The following is a 17,041-nucleotide window of genomic DNA, read 5'->3' as shown; positions in this document are numbered from 1 at the left end:
CAATTTAAAATAGATTTTTGATAATTTTATGAGAGCATATGAAAAGTGATTTGACTTTGATTTCGAGACCAAAATCTCTGTATAAAACATATCGTCATCTCCGTCATTGTCTTTAAGAAAACAGAAATAACAATATGTTTCAAATGGGAATTTTATTCTTAGCAAAGTGATCCTATAAGTGTCCCGTTTTTTTCCTTTCGAGGTACGGAACCCTAACAACTCACGATTAGTATGATTAAGTAAATTATGTATATTACATAAGTCTCCTAATACTGCCTATATACATATACATATAAGCAGTTAATTTACTTCCTTGCCTAAAATACTGTCAAAAATTTACTAACATATACGTTTACAAACTGAATTATTAACACCCAAAGCTTGCACAAAGAGATTTTCTTATGTCCATTAATATAAGCCATTAGCGGCTCTGTTACGCTGCTAGATTGTCTAATCCCTGAATTAAGCATAGGCGAGACGCTAACATATTTTGTCTTAGCTTTTGATATAAGACCCCGCTTTCACTAAGCGCGACGTGATTACTGCGAGCAGGCGCTGCCATACTAGCGGTAATGAATCATCGATTGCGCTCAATAATAACAGTAGTGCGGCTAAATGATTAGAAGAAAGGGGTTTTAGACATTCAATTACTTTTTTATTAATGGAAAAGATACCTTACTTAGAAATTATGTACTGCTCATATTAATAGCAGTCGCGCGCTGCAAGTCAGTTAGTGGAAGACGAGTCTAACAGCAGCTAGCGACTAGTCACTTAGTGGTACCGACCCTTAATGTTTAGCATACATCTCCGGCGAGCGAATATAATTTAATCAGGCCACCACCGACCGGGCGGTACAAATTACTGTCGGGCCGCTTCCAGCGAGGCATTACTCAGTTAACTGTACGTAGTTTTTCACTGGTCTCCCTTGAATTTTGATAAACTCGGCCAACGAATACGATGTAATACAATTATACGAAAACGTCCGGTACTCTGATACAATTTTGCATTTTAATATGATTAGTGACGAGTATAAATTTGTGTCTTATTTTGATCGCTACTGCTCCTAACGTGGTTACCTTTGAGTTAGTTAATCCAATTTGAACCTTCAGTGTATTATTATAGAGATATAATTACACAGTAGATCTGTCTAACCGTTTAATTATATTTATCATAGGTCTTGTAATGTTAGCCACATTTGTCATTTTTGTGGAAGGATAATCAGGAAATATAGAATACAAATATAAGATACCAGTCGCCCGCGACTCCGTCCGCGTGGTATTAAAAAAAACTTAATAAGTATACTGTGTTCTACCGTTATGCCAAATTTCAGCGAGATCCGTGCAGTTGTTGTGGTGATACCTTCAAACAAACACCCATCCATCGAAACATTCGCATTTCTAATATTGGTAAGAAGTAAGATTTTTGAAGTAGTCATAATTTTTTACTAAAGAATGGTTAAAATCATGGTATATTAAAGTTTTATGAAATTATATTAACATAAGGACACAATACTTTTTAGTAACAAAATACTACAGGTGTTGGGTACACTTATTAGTGATCTGCGTAAAATATGTTAGACTTTTCTATTTCATTAAAAAAACATAATAATAGTAATTATATTTTTATTAATAATTATGAATATAACAAAAATGTGAAGTGTAAATTACAGTCGGTGAAATTTTTAACTTTCGCGCTAAAAACGCTTTCAAACCTAACGACTCCAGGCCGGCTGGATGATTTAGTTTAAGTAGTTCAATGCTGGCCTTCCAACTTTTCTCGAGTCTATGAAAATTTTTCCTACCACCTATTAGTAGAGAGTTTTTTTGTTGAAATCGTTTATAAAATTCACCTGAGTATTCATTTTAAAATGTAACTTTAGTTCAATAGTTAAACTAGAGAACATTTTTTTTATAACTCTCGCCTGATTTAGCAGATTGGATATCTTCTGATTTTTGACATTAAATCATCATCATCATCATCATCATCATCAGCTCACTATACGTCCCTACCGAGGGGCTCGGAGCCTACCCTAAGTTAAGGGTGATTAAGCCATAGTAACCACGCTGGCCAAGTGCGGGTTGGTTGACTTCACTCATATCTTTAAATTTCTTCTCAGATATATGCAGGTTGCATCACGATGTTTTCCTTCACCGTAAGAACGTCGGATAAATGTACATATGTAAATCGGAAATCGACAAACATATTGTTACATGGCGGGATTCGAACCCAGGACCTACAGATTGCAATTCAAGTACTTGACCTCTGAGCCACCGACGCTCTATCACATATTATATCCCAGTTTTTTAAATAGTGTCAAGCACATATGAAAAACTTGTGTAATTATCCACAAATCCAGTTCTATTTTTTTCCTTTTGAGGTACGGAACCCTAATCATAAATATACTTGTCATTCGACTTGAAATAATTGATGATAAAATTAGTAAAATCGATGAGATTAGTTTTCTAATATTATTATGCTTTTTTGGTACAAAAGTTCTTTTTTTTATCTATCTATTGAAAAAAACTAAAGGATTATTACCATTTTCGTATATTTATAAATAAACGTTCTTGAAGGTTTAAAGATGAGAAGATGATAAAATTGAAAGGTCGATTTAAATTAAGGTAATTTATGAGTACAGTCCAATTATTACACTGATTCTGCTTATTGGGGGATCGCTTTTATTTTCTTGTAACTTAATATTATAGCTAAATTATTTTGTGAATTGGTTGTTTAATAGATTGTAAGAATTTCTTGCTTGTTGCATGTTTTTAGGATTTAAGTAGATTATTGTAAGTTTTCAATACTAAAAAATTATAATACTTTGTCGTATGTAGGTGTATAAAGGTTTTACATATGTGTATACGATTTAAGAATAGAGAAGGTACGAAGGATCAAAAGAACCTCATTAAAAGAACAATATGAAGGTTCTTTTTATAGTTCTGGTTTTAGTACAATAAGAAATATCATCGAACGTAAATAAAGGAAAAATCTTCGTATTTCTTTAGAATTCAGTTTATAAACGTTCATAACTTGAAGAAAATACTAAATTTTATATCCCTTTGTTAGATTTTTACGACACCCAATGCATAAGACGTAAAACTTTTTTGCATAGAAAACTATTATTTATCAGTAATATTTGCGGTTGAGTGAGCGAAAAACGGGTAATGGTTCAATGTGAAAATATTTTTAAAGTAATAAAAATCAACTACAAAGATTTAGAAGTTAGGTGACAAAATGAGTTTATCTTATTTATAATATATTACAAACTAGCTGTCGCCCGCGACTCCGTCCGCGTGGATATATAAAAAAACTTAATATATAGATAAATTAAATAAAAACCAGCAAAAAGAACTGATCGCCAACCTTCGCTAGTCGGAGAGGCACCTAAAGAAGAAGAAGAAAGGCATAAATTCGAAAAAAATGAATAAATAGTTTCCTATGTCCGTCTCCTGGCTCTAAGCTACCTCCTCACCAATTTTCAACCATATCGGTAAAGCCGTTCTTGAGTTATAAATAGTGTAACTAACACGACTTTTTTATATTATTTATAGATGGATGGATATTTGTTTGAAGGTATCTCCGTAACGGCTGAACGGATCTGTCTGAAATTTGGCATACATATAGAATATAGTCTGAAAGAGGACACTTCGTATTACTCTATTATGTTTAAAAATTAAAATTGCATTTCAAATTCTAGCTTTGAAACCGTAGTCTAAAGGAAGATGGTAGATACGTCTAAATTTGAGTTATGCCAGTCTCCTTTGGCGCAGTTGTCGACTGAATTTGAAATTTCTCCGTCGGTCCAGTGCTCTCAGCTAGCGAATTGTAAATTTTAAATGAAAGTTTTATCTTGCAGATCGTTCCTCTAAGAGCAGCTTAGCTATCGAGAACTTGTTGGTAAATGCGGTAAATGTGAAAATGCTAAGGGAATATTTAAAAGCCACCAACCAAATGAAAATACCACTTTGTCGTTGTTGAATAATTAAAAAGCCTGTTTATCGTCTACTAATTGTCGCCTGCGACTTTGTCTTCGTGGAATTACAAGACTGATTAAGTAGCCTATACTCTTTACTCCATTAAAATCTGTTTTTGCTTTCAATTTTGCTAATTTTTCTAAGAAGATTCACTTATGAATCTATCTCATTAGACAAAAGTTAAAAGAAACCTAAAACATTTCGATGTATTAATCAGAAACCAAAACAACATCCAGTTTAGTATAACTAGAAAATTAAAAACATTGTTGTTGTCTGAGAATTGCTATTTTTTATATCATAAGGTGGCAAACGAGCGAGTGGCCACCGGAAATCGCTGATATAGCGAAGTGACCGTTGCCCATAGACATACGCAATTGCATATGCGTTGCCTACCTTTAATCGACGGAGGAGAGGATGCACAGAAAGAAAATATTTTCCCTTTCCATGCATCCTCTCATCCGTAAAGTCCACTTCCATTTCCCATCCTTTGCCAATAAGAAAAAAGGTGGGAAGGGAAAGAGGACTAAATGAGGCCTCCGGGACGCAATTTATAATCATAATTTGTGAATAAGTGAAAATATTTCAAATATCAAAGCAAAAACATACCTAATATCGCAATCCTGTAAGCGCTGAACATATTTTAGCATCACCTAGGAGCACTCTGAATAGTAATGGTTGCACTTTAGTTATAGAAATATCTTATTCAAAACCAACTCCGCTAGACTAAAATCCAGCAACGTATTACGATGGATATAATTTGAAATTCATTGAATAAATTAAAATATTTTCAGAGGTGTATTAAGTGAACATTTTTATTAAAATACCAGCTGTCGCCCGCAACTCCGTCCACGCTGGATTAAATAAAGACTTGATGAGTAGCCTATGCGTTTTTCTAGACTGTGGTCAACATCTGTGACAAATTTCATCAAGATCTGTTGAGCAGTTCCGGAGATATCAACAAACAAACAATCAAACAAACATCCGTCTAAATTCGCATTTATATTAGTCGTTAAATCATAACGAATTCTTTGTGATAAGTAGATTGACATAATTTTTATCATACACATAAGCGTGCATGTTTCTTTATAGATTTTTAATGAATATAATAATTTCATTCTATTCAAAATTAAATGATAAGTTTATTACTATTAATTTTAATGAGACAATATCGTGGGGTTAATTAAAAAACAAATTCATCAAGACACCTTTGATAGAAACCGCAAGCCTCGTAAAAACAAAGATCTCGCTTCGCCCGTCGGCACTTTGAAGTAAACCTGATGAATTTTAAAATTGGAATATCAAAGCGTTCGTTTTATGGTTCGATATTCAAATTGATGAGCCAGAGACGAGTCCTATTCATAAGGCTTCAAATACATTGGAATTGGTTGATGAGATTGTTCAATTCGTTTCGCTTTTGAAAGGAATAGCTGCAACCAATTTGGAATAGGTTTATTCGTATCGCATACAATGTTCCTCTTTTAATGCTTGGATGCAATGAATTCACTTTTTTATTTTAGGCATAAATTAAGCATGACCATTAAGTCATTATTTTTTTTTAAATAACCAATAAAATCGATTTTTTTATTTATCTTGTACTAGCTGTCTCCCGCGACTTAGTCCGCGGAATTAAAAAAAAACATAATAAGTCTATGTATTCTTCCAGACTATGTTCTGCATGTGTGTCAAATTTAATTAAAATCCATTAAGCCGTGTCTCAGATAACTTCATACAAACATCCATCCATCCATCCATTTATCTAAACTTTCGCATTTATAATATTAGTAAGATTAGTTTAATAGTAAGTGCTACTGTTACTACAGATTTAAGATTTTAACAGTGGTAGAGCCCGCTTTAACATTAACTTATCAAAATGAAAATTTATCTGAGCTACTAATTAAAACCAAATGAAAATGTAAGTATGAAGTTTCTTATAACGTTCTATTTAATAACTCGATATAATCTTAAAACAGTACCATAAATTATTCAAAATTTCGTGAGACATGATAATAAACTTATATAAAAATGGCTAAACACTCATGTATATTCGACTAGTGGCGGCACCGCCAGTCCCATTCACCCTGATGGGCTCGAAACTAGTCGGTGCCGCCACCGGACGAATATACATGAGTATTTAGCCGTTTTTATATAAGTTTATCAGTACCATAAAAATTTTAATTAAAATTAACATATTGTATCTCTGTTTTTATAAATAAAATGAAAGAGAAGACAATATTTTTTGCATACAAAAGTTTTATTCTAACTCAATTAAATTGAAAGATGTTGGATCGTACATAAACAATATTTTTCTATGTTTCGTAAGATAAAACAATATTATTTTTGTATCGTATACCCAATTTGATATCATACCGGTGTAGAGATGTTTTTGTTTAATTACATCGTTTGTTCTTCGGATATTTCCAATTTATTAGGAATATTCCATTCAAGTACAAGTTAACTGTGGATTTTATTGCCTATTGTTCTTTGTCTGACTAGTATAGTCGAAACTCGGATTTACTACTGAAATATGTGCCTAACCGTAAGTTTCCACTACCGGAAAAATTGTACGAAAACATATTGTCATCTCTAATTTTTAAAAGAAAATGGAAGGGACTTGAAACCTGTTATAAGTTTAAACAACTGTCTACGTATAACTCAAAGTCGAATCCATTCCCAGAATAAGCTAAAGCAAACAATTCCAACGATCTTCGTACGTTTGTTTCTTTTTTAATACCTACTAAGCTCACTCTGATTGGATAGCTCTGTTTCTATTTCGGAGCGATCTTTTGATTACTTGGTCAACACAGCCTGGGTTTCAACGATGGTCAAATTAATTAAATTCTCGCCACGATAACAATGTAAATGCTGATTTTTTGTAATTTCTTATGCATTTTTAGGGTTCCGTACCTCGAAAGGAAAAAAAGGGAACCCTTATAGGATCACTTCGTTGTCCGTCCGTCCATTTTTTTTAATCTTCTTAAGATTATAAATGCGAATGATTAGATGGATTGATATTTATTTGAAGGTATCTTCAAAATGACTACACGGATCTCGCTGTAATTTGGCATAGATGTAGAACATAGTATGGAAGAACAGATAAGCTACTAAATAAGATTTTTTTATTACGCGCGGACGGAGTCGCGGGACATGGCTAGTGTTACATATTTTCGTTAGTCGTCCAATTAAAACGTGACATTTCTGATTGCAAAGAATGATGTCATATCAGAAATGTTATTATATTAGACGCAAAGTATAGACAAAGACATCACAAAATTAAAAGACTGCAATAAAATAATTTATTTTACCAAGAAAATCTGAATATCACAGATTATTTGATCCGAAAGCGACATTTCTGTTGTTTAAGAGATAGATAGTTCAGTGGAAATGCTCGACATTCCGTTCGCGGTGCCTTTGAAGTGCCGGTAAACGGGCAAATAGCTGTTTGCTTTCTGCTCTATTGGAGTGAATCAGACTACGTACATTGTGTACTTTACGATAAATATAAATACCAATTTATTCCTTCGTAGAAATAATGAATATTTTGATGAACTTGATCTATTCAAATAAATGCCTGTTTTGCGCTACGCTTTTAATTGTTGAACATGTTACTATTTAACTTATTACGATATTCTTAGGACCCAAAGAGTTTCTAGAAAAAAAGACCTAGAACAAATATTACCAGTTACTTATATTTACATTGCAATGCATTCCGTGTTTCGAACGCCCAATAATTAAAACTGCATAAAAAAATTATAAAATTGAAATAATTAACAAGTGACAAGCTCCCAATTCTAAGGCATATCTAACTGCGTTTTTGGGTCATGATCACATCGCCTCGCTCAACTTTCTTCTTCCATACATTCACTCTCTACCTATTACGAATAGATATTAACTAGCCAGTGCGGTTCCATCCTTCGATCATATAGCCACATACTATCAAGTGGGTTTGTGGTTTTTATACTTTTCTAAACATTGGTTTAAAAAGTATGACTGGGAGCGTGGCGTCTCCTGTAATACGGCTACTCGGAGGTCGGGTATGGAGGATGGTTTGAGGTCGGGAGTCCTGATGCTGTGTGGCCCATGTTGACTGGACGTCCACACTAAGCCTGGTATTGATATTGTTTGAAAAAGTATAAGAAAATTGTCAAAATTTCTACTTCTATAAAACCTGTATAAAGTTGCAACCGTCCTTTGAATAACAAAGATATGGACGTCTTTGTACTGGCTATTGATAATCATTGTTAACATTATATTTAAGCAAATAATTTACATTGGAATAGATTCAATACTGAATCTAGATGAAGCAATTCGAAGGCGAGGTTTATAGGTCGATCGAAATACACCTGATTATTCCAAGCGTGCCGCAAAACCGGCATTGGTAGGCAATAAGTGAGACTTGTAAGTTATTGAAAGTCTTCGACTATGAATTTAATCGTGCTTGTATTGCAAATACCATTGAGGTATTCGAAAACTTGTTTATTAAATTAACTATACAGAAAATCAAAGTATATTAAGTACATAATCAAGAAAGAAAAGAATATTACACCTAATAACTTAAGTCTTCCATGGTTAGGAAACTATAATTTTAAGGAAAATCTTCATTCCTTTTTTTATAAGAGTAGGGGGCGAGCAGAGAGGCCACCGAGGTGTTCAACGACACCCATGGACATAAGCAATACTAGAGGAACCGCAGATGCGTTGCCGGCCTTTAAGATGGTGATACGCTCGCTTTGAAGGGCCCTAAATCGTAGTTGTTTGGAAATACTGCCTGGGACAGAGCATTCCACAACGCGGCTGTGCGAGGCAGGAACTTTCGCGCAAACCGCACGATTGTGGATTGCCAGCTATCGAGATGGTGTGGATGGAACCTGGCGGACAGTGTCGGCCGATGACGGAACTCGGCTGCAGGAATTGTTCCAAACAATTTATGTTTTTAAATACTAGTAGTATAGCTAAGCATACGTGGATTAGAAATGTAAGAAATGATTTTTTTTCTATTCAGTAGTATTTGATTATACGGTCGTGGTATGTTTTATGTGTCCAGTAAACAACATTAAAATATAAGAGACTAATTTCAGAATGTACACTTTCATGTTTTACCATTTAAAACTGAAACCGAGCTAACCAACTGAGCGAATTTCGTCGCCGAATTGAATTTGGCTCGCGTCCCCCGCGGTCGTGTTAAATGAGTTCTGCTCGTCAACTGTTTGAAAGTTAAATGGATTTCTCAACCGACGAGTTATAGTTGTTGAGCGATGTATTATTTATTTGTGTACTAATGTTTTATTAAATATTTTGGGTGTGATACACTGGTCATTTTGTGCCTTGTCACAAGCGTTTAATTTTTTTATAATATATTATAAGGTGACAAATAAGCAATTGGCCATCTTATTATACCGAAATAGTGAGGCGACCACTGCCCACAGACATTCGGAGTTGCAGATGTATCACTAAATCGACGGATGAGGGGACGCACAGAATATATTCCCTTCCTACGCGTCCCCTTCTTCGTCACATCCACTTTCACCATTCCATCTTTTCGATTTCGCCAATTCATGCAACAGATGTCGTTATCTACCCCGATTTTTCTTTCCTTTCCAGACTACTGTAAGCTTAGAAATAACAATTTTGATGTACAGATTTCTACTTCAGCGTTTTTTTTTCTAATGTGTTAGATTCTTCTGTATTATTCTTAATCTGATTTTCAATGATGCAGCAACTTTCACATTTTTTGCTAAAGTTAGAGATTCACATAAAATTAAGCAAATCACTAAGAAGCACTTAATTTAAAATTAAATATGTTAACTACTGGAGAAAAATTGTATTGTAATTTTAAACGTGAATGAGCTTGAGTTTAATTCTTGCAATTAGTGGAACAATTACAGTAAACAATTAAAGAGTTGTTAACCGCGCTGTAGTCTAAATTCCAAACAGCCTTAAAGCCGCAAAGGTGTTCCAGAAGTTACGCCAACAATTACACATAAGTGGTTCAGCTGGAATTCCCTTTTCGGTTACGACGCCATCTGCCTTAGCGAAATGCGAACCATTAAAACTCTAACCCGGCGAAATGCAATTTCCACTATATCCTGTAAATCGCAAAGTTCTATTTTGCTTTACATGCGCCGAGTGAATATTTTAGATATTGTGACGACATTGTTTATTTTATGGTACTGAATAATGAATAATTAGGTGACATGGTGATAATTATTACAAAAAGTACCAATGTGTATTTCGATTTCCGATTTACATATGTACATTTATCCGACGTTCTTACGGTGAAGGAAAACATCGTGACGCAACCTGTACATATCTGAAAAGAAATTCTATGATATGTGTCAAGTCAACCCGCACTGCGACAGCGTGGTTGACTATGGCCTAGTCACCTGTGACTTAGGGTAGGCTTGGACCCCTCAGTGCGGACGTATAGGGAGCTGATGATGATGATTAGAATAATACGATTAAATTTAGAATACCTAGTTTGTACACATTATTAGAGGAATTGTGAGAGATTTGAGATAGTAGAGAACATGTAAAATTTAAACCTTAACATGATAAAATGCTTAATAGTAGAAATGTATTTAGGCTATAAAGAAATACATTCATAATTTATTTCTAGAAATCCAGTCTAGGAAAATATCTTCCAATATGAATAATTTCATCGTGTTTTGTAAGTACGTATAAAGAATAAGCTGTGTACGCATATAAAATAGAATAAGACGTTACGAAACGAAAATCCTTTGGTATGTTTATTATTTTTGTCGATTGTATAAAATTCTGAGATATTATTTAATATTTGAATGTGGAAGGTTGAGGATCGCATACTGTGGAAAGCTTTGGGGAAAGCTTAAGCGGTGTCCTGGTAGCGCCATCTAGTTTGTCCAAGTCCTAACATACTCTTCCTTGTATGTAAATAACTTGAAAGTTGAAATTTTCCACCGTCGGACTACAGTACACTAGTCCAAAATCCGGCTCGAAGGACCACGTAATGCATTCTCAAAAAGTCTCCCTCTCACTGGAGATATATCGAGTAGTCACAATGAAACACTGGTTATATCTTGGTGCGAGTCAACTTTATTGAAATGTGATCGGCAAGTCGATAAATATACCAAATAAATTGATACCGCGATCTAACAATATGTTCCGCCATCTATTGATATAATAATATAAACTAAATTGACATAACATTTGACAGGCATATACCTAGCTATGAGCAGGTAACAACATAATGATTTGTTGCAAAGAAAAAAAAATTACAACTCACTGATATGTTATTTTTAATAGAGATGTGTTTTTCTCTGTATTCATTAGAATTCCTTTGATTATACTTTGATGGATATTCCTTTAAGTTATTATAAAAATGGAAGATAATTGGGATTATTCTAATGTTGGTAAATTTATTTCACAAGTAACGTTTCCAATGATGACACGGATGAAAAAAGTCAAAAGTAGACCGTTGTGGAGAAATTTACTTGACCAAGTCCAGGCCCTCAAGGATGGTATGCGTAAGACATTTCCCCACGTTAAAAAAAAAATGATGAGTAACAACAAGGTATAGTGCTTTCTATTTAATAGATATCAAACAATTTGTTGTATGAAATGTAATTGTAAGTTGTTTGATGTTGAGTTTCTGAAACGAGAGACAAAGTTTTAACAACCGAGCCGAACGAATCAGAGGTGATAGAGAGGTAATCCATTTTAATGAAGGGATTTAAAGGTTGTTAGGATAATCCATTTCGCTCGGACTTTGCACTGTTTAAAACGTAAATTTGTTTTATTGAAATTTACAAACAACATTAAACGGGACACTGTCTATCGTAACGGAGGGTTAAGTTTTATAAGGTTATAAAAATATTTACTGTAGTTTGTCCATTAAATTTACTTCCGAAATGAGGATTTGCCCAAATTAATTTGTTTCCTTCTCAATAGAAATAATTATTCTCAATAAACACAATACAGCTTACATACAAGTATTTGATATGTAAATCTGCTATAAATTTTTCCTTCATACAACAACCTTTTAATTTGAAGATATTACGTAAAGTTTTATTTATTTCCTTTGTAGTAACAAAACTAAAAAATGGTACAAACTACAAGAAAACGCCCTACATAAATCTACTTTCGACAACTTTAATTAACATGTGAAAGTCACTAGAAATAATGACGATAAAAATAATGATAACGATTAAATTAATGAAAGATGTACTCACAACGTCTATAAGTTGACTGAGTCGCAGTCCCATCTTGACAGTAAGGCGATCTGAGTTGTTACCAACGGGGCGGATGAGCCGGTTGTAGTTGGACAGCAAGTCGTCGTACAGCCGCTTAGCTTCAGGGTTCGCGTCGCTCAAGCGGCCCCACACGCACAGGACTCCGACCACAAGCGCCAACACCATCTTAGGCTAACACCACCCCTGTTAACAAAAAAGAAGACAATTGAGCATCGAAACAAAAGAATATCAGACTTAAGTAGACGTGAATTACTAGACTTGTTTAATAAAGTCTGCTTTCTTTAATTAATCTAACTTCTTACTAATATAATAAATGCGAATGTTTAGATTGATAATGGAGATGGATGAGATATCTCTAGATAGGTGCAATGGATCTCACTTAAATTTGGCAAAAATGTAGAACATAGCCTGAAGAACACGTAGGCTACTAAATACTTTATTTTTTATAATTCCGCGCGGACAAAGTCGCGTGCGACTGGGACTCTAAACTAACTTATATAAAGTAAATACAAATCAAATTAAACAAAATATATAATATATAAAAATATTTTTTTTAGGAAGTAAATGTTTATATTGTAGACTACATTACATTAATAGTTTGCGTAAACATATCTAGTTTTTAATTTTACCTTAGATTTCCCTAAAATATTGAAATTACTAAAAGTGAATTTTGTTACATTATATCATAATATATAATTAAATCTGGCACAATATAGTGATTGGAATAAATAAATTTATCCGATGTAATTTGATATAGTACAAAAGTCGTTACTAAAGAACACTTTCAGTCGTAACTTTTAAAATGTAATCCAAATTTATTGTGATTATTCAATTGAGTTAACGCAGGATAACGCCGAACATTTCTTCCTTATCCGGGATAATGGGCGGAGTTCGAGTTTATAACTAAGTAAAGGCTCAATTAGAAAACAATAACCGTGGAAAGATTGAGATGCAGAATGTTAAAAAATATAAACAAACAAAACTCGGTAACAAAAATCTTATGTATTCGATGTTTATTTTTTCCAATTCGAAATTGGCATGTTTGTGGCACTTTTAAATATACGATTTTTTGGTCTGTGCTGATAATCTAATCAATAAAGATTTGATTGTTTGAAACTATTGAATCGATTTGGAAAAGTTTTTAACCATTCGTACCCTAATTTTAGCTAATAAAGGCTATATTTTAAACTAGTTTTTTTTTAACGCGCAGAAGAATTCGCGGGCAACTGCTAGTTGTTTATAAGTTCATCTTAAGAAATAAAAATCACACCAATATGTTTGGATGATATTTTTGCTGAAATATTGATATCCGTTTGGTACTACTGCACCGACGGCGGGGCAGCAGTGCGGGGCTCCTTTACAGACCCCACCCGCCGCCCCGCGCGCCCTACACTCTGCATCTACCAGTTGCACCACGCGATTCCGCCCGACGACATGCATGCCAAACTATTTATGTATTTTTAACAATTTGCATTACAATTATCATTTTGCCAAACCGCCTTTCATTCCACTTGCTCAACAATATCAAATCACACTGAGTATTAAAAGGTATCCTCGACTAAATATTTAATATCATGTATGATATATCACACGTAAATACAAAAATATTGTTCATTCACAGGTAATATCACACGTGACGGAAATATACTTAATGTCAAAAGTATTAGATACAATTTGTCAAAACGTTGACGTCTCAGTTGTCAAAGGGAACGCGCACGAGGAAAATGAAATAAAAAATTGTTTTTTTTTCGTAAATTCTTAAAGCTAAGTACACGTTACACAAAGTAACGTAAGTAATCTTAACCTAGCGATTTTTGTCACTAAGCGACTTACACAATACATTGTCATAGAGTTTCGTGTTGCGGACATTTTGTTGTTTCGTCGCCAAAGCCAGTCGCTCGCTACCTATTTGTCTAGTCGCAAAAGTCGCTGCGATAATCCAAGTCGTAGGAAATCTATACAGTTGATATATCTTAATCACTGAAAAGACTCGCGTCGACGATTTAATGTTGTGTGTATGGGGCGCGATACAAGCAAACGCAAATCTTTTAAAGGGAAAACGTACAAATAAAAGAGAACATCTATCATTTAAGAGATATCACTTTTGTGTCTACGATGCATGCTATTTTAAACTCTATATACTTTACAATAGATGCCTGTTTGCTATCAATGAATTCTTGTGGGACTTAACTAAATTGGAACGGTTGAAAGCAACAGGCGAATTTAGCCTCAAAGCACTAGGTTTTATGGATTGTATTCCTATAAAGGCAGTGCTTTAAAGGTAATAGAAAGAGACATTACTCGGGATCTTGATTTTAAAGTCTCTTGATTTATTTTTACGAGACGAAGTAAATCCTAATTCTATTTGGTTTGTGGTCTGCGTTAAGTGCACAAGAGTATTTCACGGTTGAAATGTTTCAAAGATAGCGTTGACTTAAATTATCGTGCTAATTATTATTTCTTAACAAAACAAATGAACTCTACATCTATATGACATTAATACACTAAATATAACAACAACATAACTCACTCCCGTAGGCCAGAAGAGTAGGCAGAGAACATGGATTTCCATTTAGCACGATCTTGGTATTACGGCTCTACAATATACCGGCAGTTCAGTTACACACACATTTGACGTCTATAATTTTAAACTCCATAATAATGTCACCTTACAACATCGATTAAAGTGAACGAATCGATACGGAGTTTAAACGTATGCCACTCGAATAAAAATAACGCAAATATATGTTTAAAAAGAAAAAGGGTTCATCTTTACAATGAATCCGTAATCGATTAAAAAAAAGCTATCGTTAAGTTCTAAATTCAAAAAAATAAGCAACATGCCTGCCGTTACAAGATTACGTTGTTGGATTTTGAATGTCAAACGTGACCAATTAAATTAGCCCAACTATACAGTTTTGTTCCAAATACAAATTATAACATAAACTTAATAAATATTAAGGTAAATTTTATCAGTACATCATTTCTAATTACGCACACAACTGCTCTGGGTAAAGTCCCTTAACCTTAACGACTAAATCAAAATGAAAAGTCTCTATGGGCATTTAAATCGACGTCAAAACACTCCGGTTACCAGTTTTTAGTCATAGGGTACATCGTTAATCACCGAACACTGACCCATTATAGTTAATAATGTATTTAAGGATGCCACCGAACGATCTAGAAGGGAGATAACTTAAAAGCGCTTACGTGAGCTGTGAATATAAGTAGGTAAAGCGGGGATTAGTTATACTAGGTAGAGATAATATTTAAGTTCAGTTTTTTATGTGCATCTGAACTACAAAACAGTTCTTACTACTAGTACTTTCATCATTAAAATCACCAGCTATACCTCCCTACTGAGGTGCTAGTTAGTAGTGACTAGGCCATAGTCCACGCTGGCGCAGTGCGGGTTGGTTGGCTTGACACATATCTTTGAATATATTCTCATATATGTGCAGGTTGTATTACGATGTTTTCTTTCATCGTAAGAAGTTTGGATAAGTGTAAATATATGTAAATCAAAATTCTATAAACACATTGTATAAAGCGGGATTCAAACTAAGAATCAGTAGATTACAAGTCAAGTACTTAACCTCTGAGCCACCGACGCTCCCGCACTACGCACCGCACCAACTTGTAGTAGGATAGCTTGAATTATTAGTTATAACTCAGTTTAATATACCAAAACAATTCACACATTAAAATGTGATGTCATTTATTAATTTTAACGGTATGATAATTAAATATTAAGTTATTTAAACTTGCAACTAAAGCGAATTACATCTCGTATACCTTGATTCTATCAACTAGCGCAGTAGTTAAGCTTTGCTTACCGTTAATGTACTCATGAAGCTATACTACGTCTGATTTTAATCACAAATTACTATTATAACAGTTAATTAACTTCTCAAATATCAGGCGAAATTCCTTGTTCAGTATAACGTGTGATATCACAATACTAAGATAAGGGAACCCTCATAAGTTAACAACGAGGTACGTAATCTAAACCCTTACGGTAATCTCATATATGAAATTAAAATTTCCTCAGTATCAAATACCCGCATCATAATTTTCTCTCGTCTCTAACATGATTATACTATGTTAATACATTTTAAAGGCTAAATTTAATTGTTTGGTTAGTAATCTAGCACTCTCCTGTATATCCTGGCCGATAAAAAGGAAATATTTCTTTATATATATATACTTTTATTAAAGCTACAAAAAGCAATCTCAGAGCATCGCAAACTCAGCGACCTATTTGTACCTAAGTTCAAGTTCAGTTCGTAGTTCAAAATTGGTTTTGTAATTTTCGAGATATTTGTGTAATAAATAATATTTTTTGGATAATTTTTGTATATATTTCCTAAAGTAAAGTTTCATCATTCATACAACGAATTGAATTCCATAAGTGAATTTTTGATAGTTCAATACGTGAAGTCATTTGAGTGATTCTATTCGAAGCTTCATTCGTTCAGTCGACAAACGGAAGCGAGGGAATGGCGTCATCGCCAGATGTCCGGCGCGAGGATTGCGTCATTTGATTTCCGCTGCTCCATCGCCCCCAGTTCACAGTTCCTTTAAATGATCCGATGTTTGTTGAGGTTCCGGTCTCTTGATTTATATTTCAGTGCTTTATGATAACATGTGTTTAAAAATAGAGTCTTAACGTTTTTATATTATACGATATACACTTTAAGCCTTTTTTAATGCAAAGCTACATTTATGTTCTCTTTTTTGGTAAATTAAATTTATCATATTGTAATCTCTGTATTATCAAAGATAATGTCATGGATAACGATGGTATAAAGAGATTTTCCTCTCAGAAACTCACGGTTAGTC

At 33.9% G+C, this 17,041-nt stretch overlaps 1 protein-coding gene across 1 annotated transcript in view; it reads right to left on the bottom strand.

The window, feature by feature from the left end:
- The window catches only part of nAChRalpha1 (nicotinic acetylcholine receptor alpha1), a 162,554-nt gene that overhangs the window by 36,754 nt on the left and 108,759 nt on the right, over positions 1-17,041 (bottom strand). The window contains exon 2 of the mRNA XM_013314525.1: positions 12,179-12,382. Within this exon, the coding sequence (XP_013169979.1) occupies positions 12,179-12,364 (186 nt within the window). The 5' untranslated portion in view covers positions 12,365-12,382. The remainder of the gene's footprint in view (positions 1-12,178; positions 12,383-17,041) is intronic.

Source organism: Papilio xuthus, unplaced genomic scaffold (genome assembly GCF_000836235.2).
Source record: "Papilio xuthus unplaced genomic scaffold, Pxut_1.1 DF827461.1, whole genome shotgun sequence".
Taxonomy (NCBI): domain Eukaryota; kingdom Metazoa; phylum Arthropoda; class Insecta; order Lepidoptera; family Papilionidae; genus Papilio; species Papilio xuthus.
Note: the sequence above shows the minus strand (reverse complement) of the source record. Positions and strands in the feature narration are given on the sequence as shown.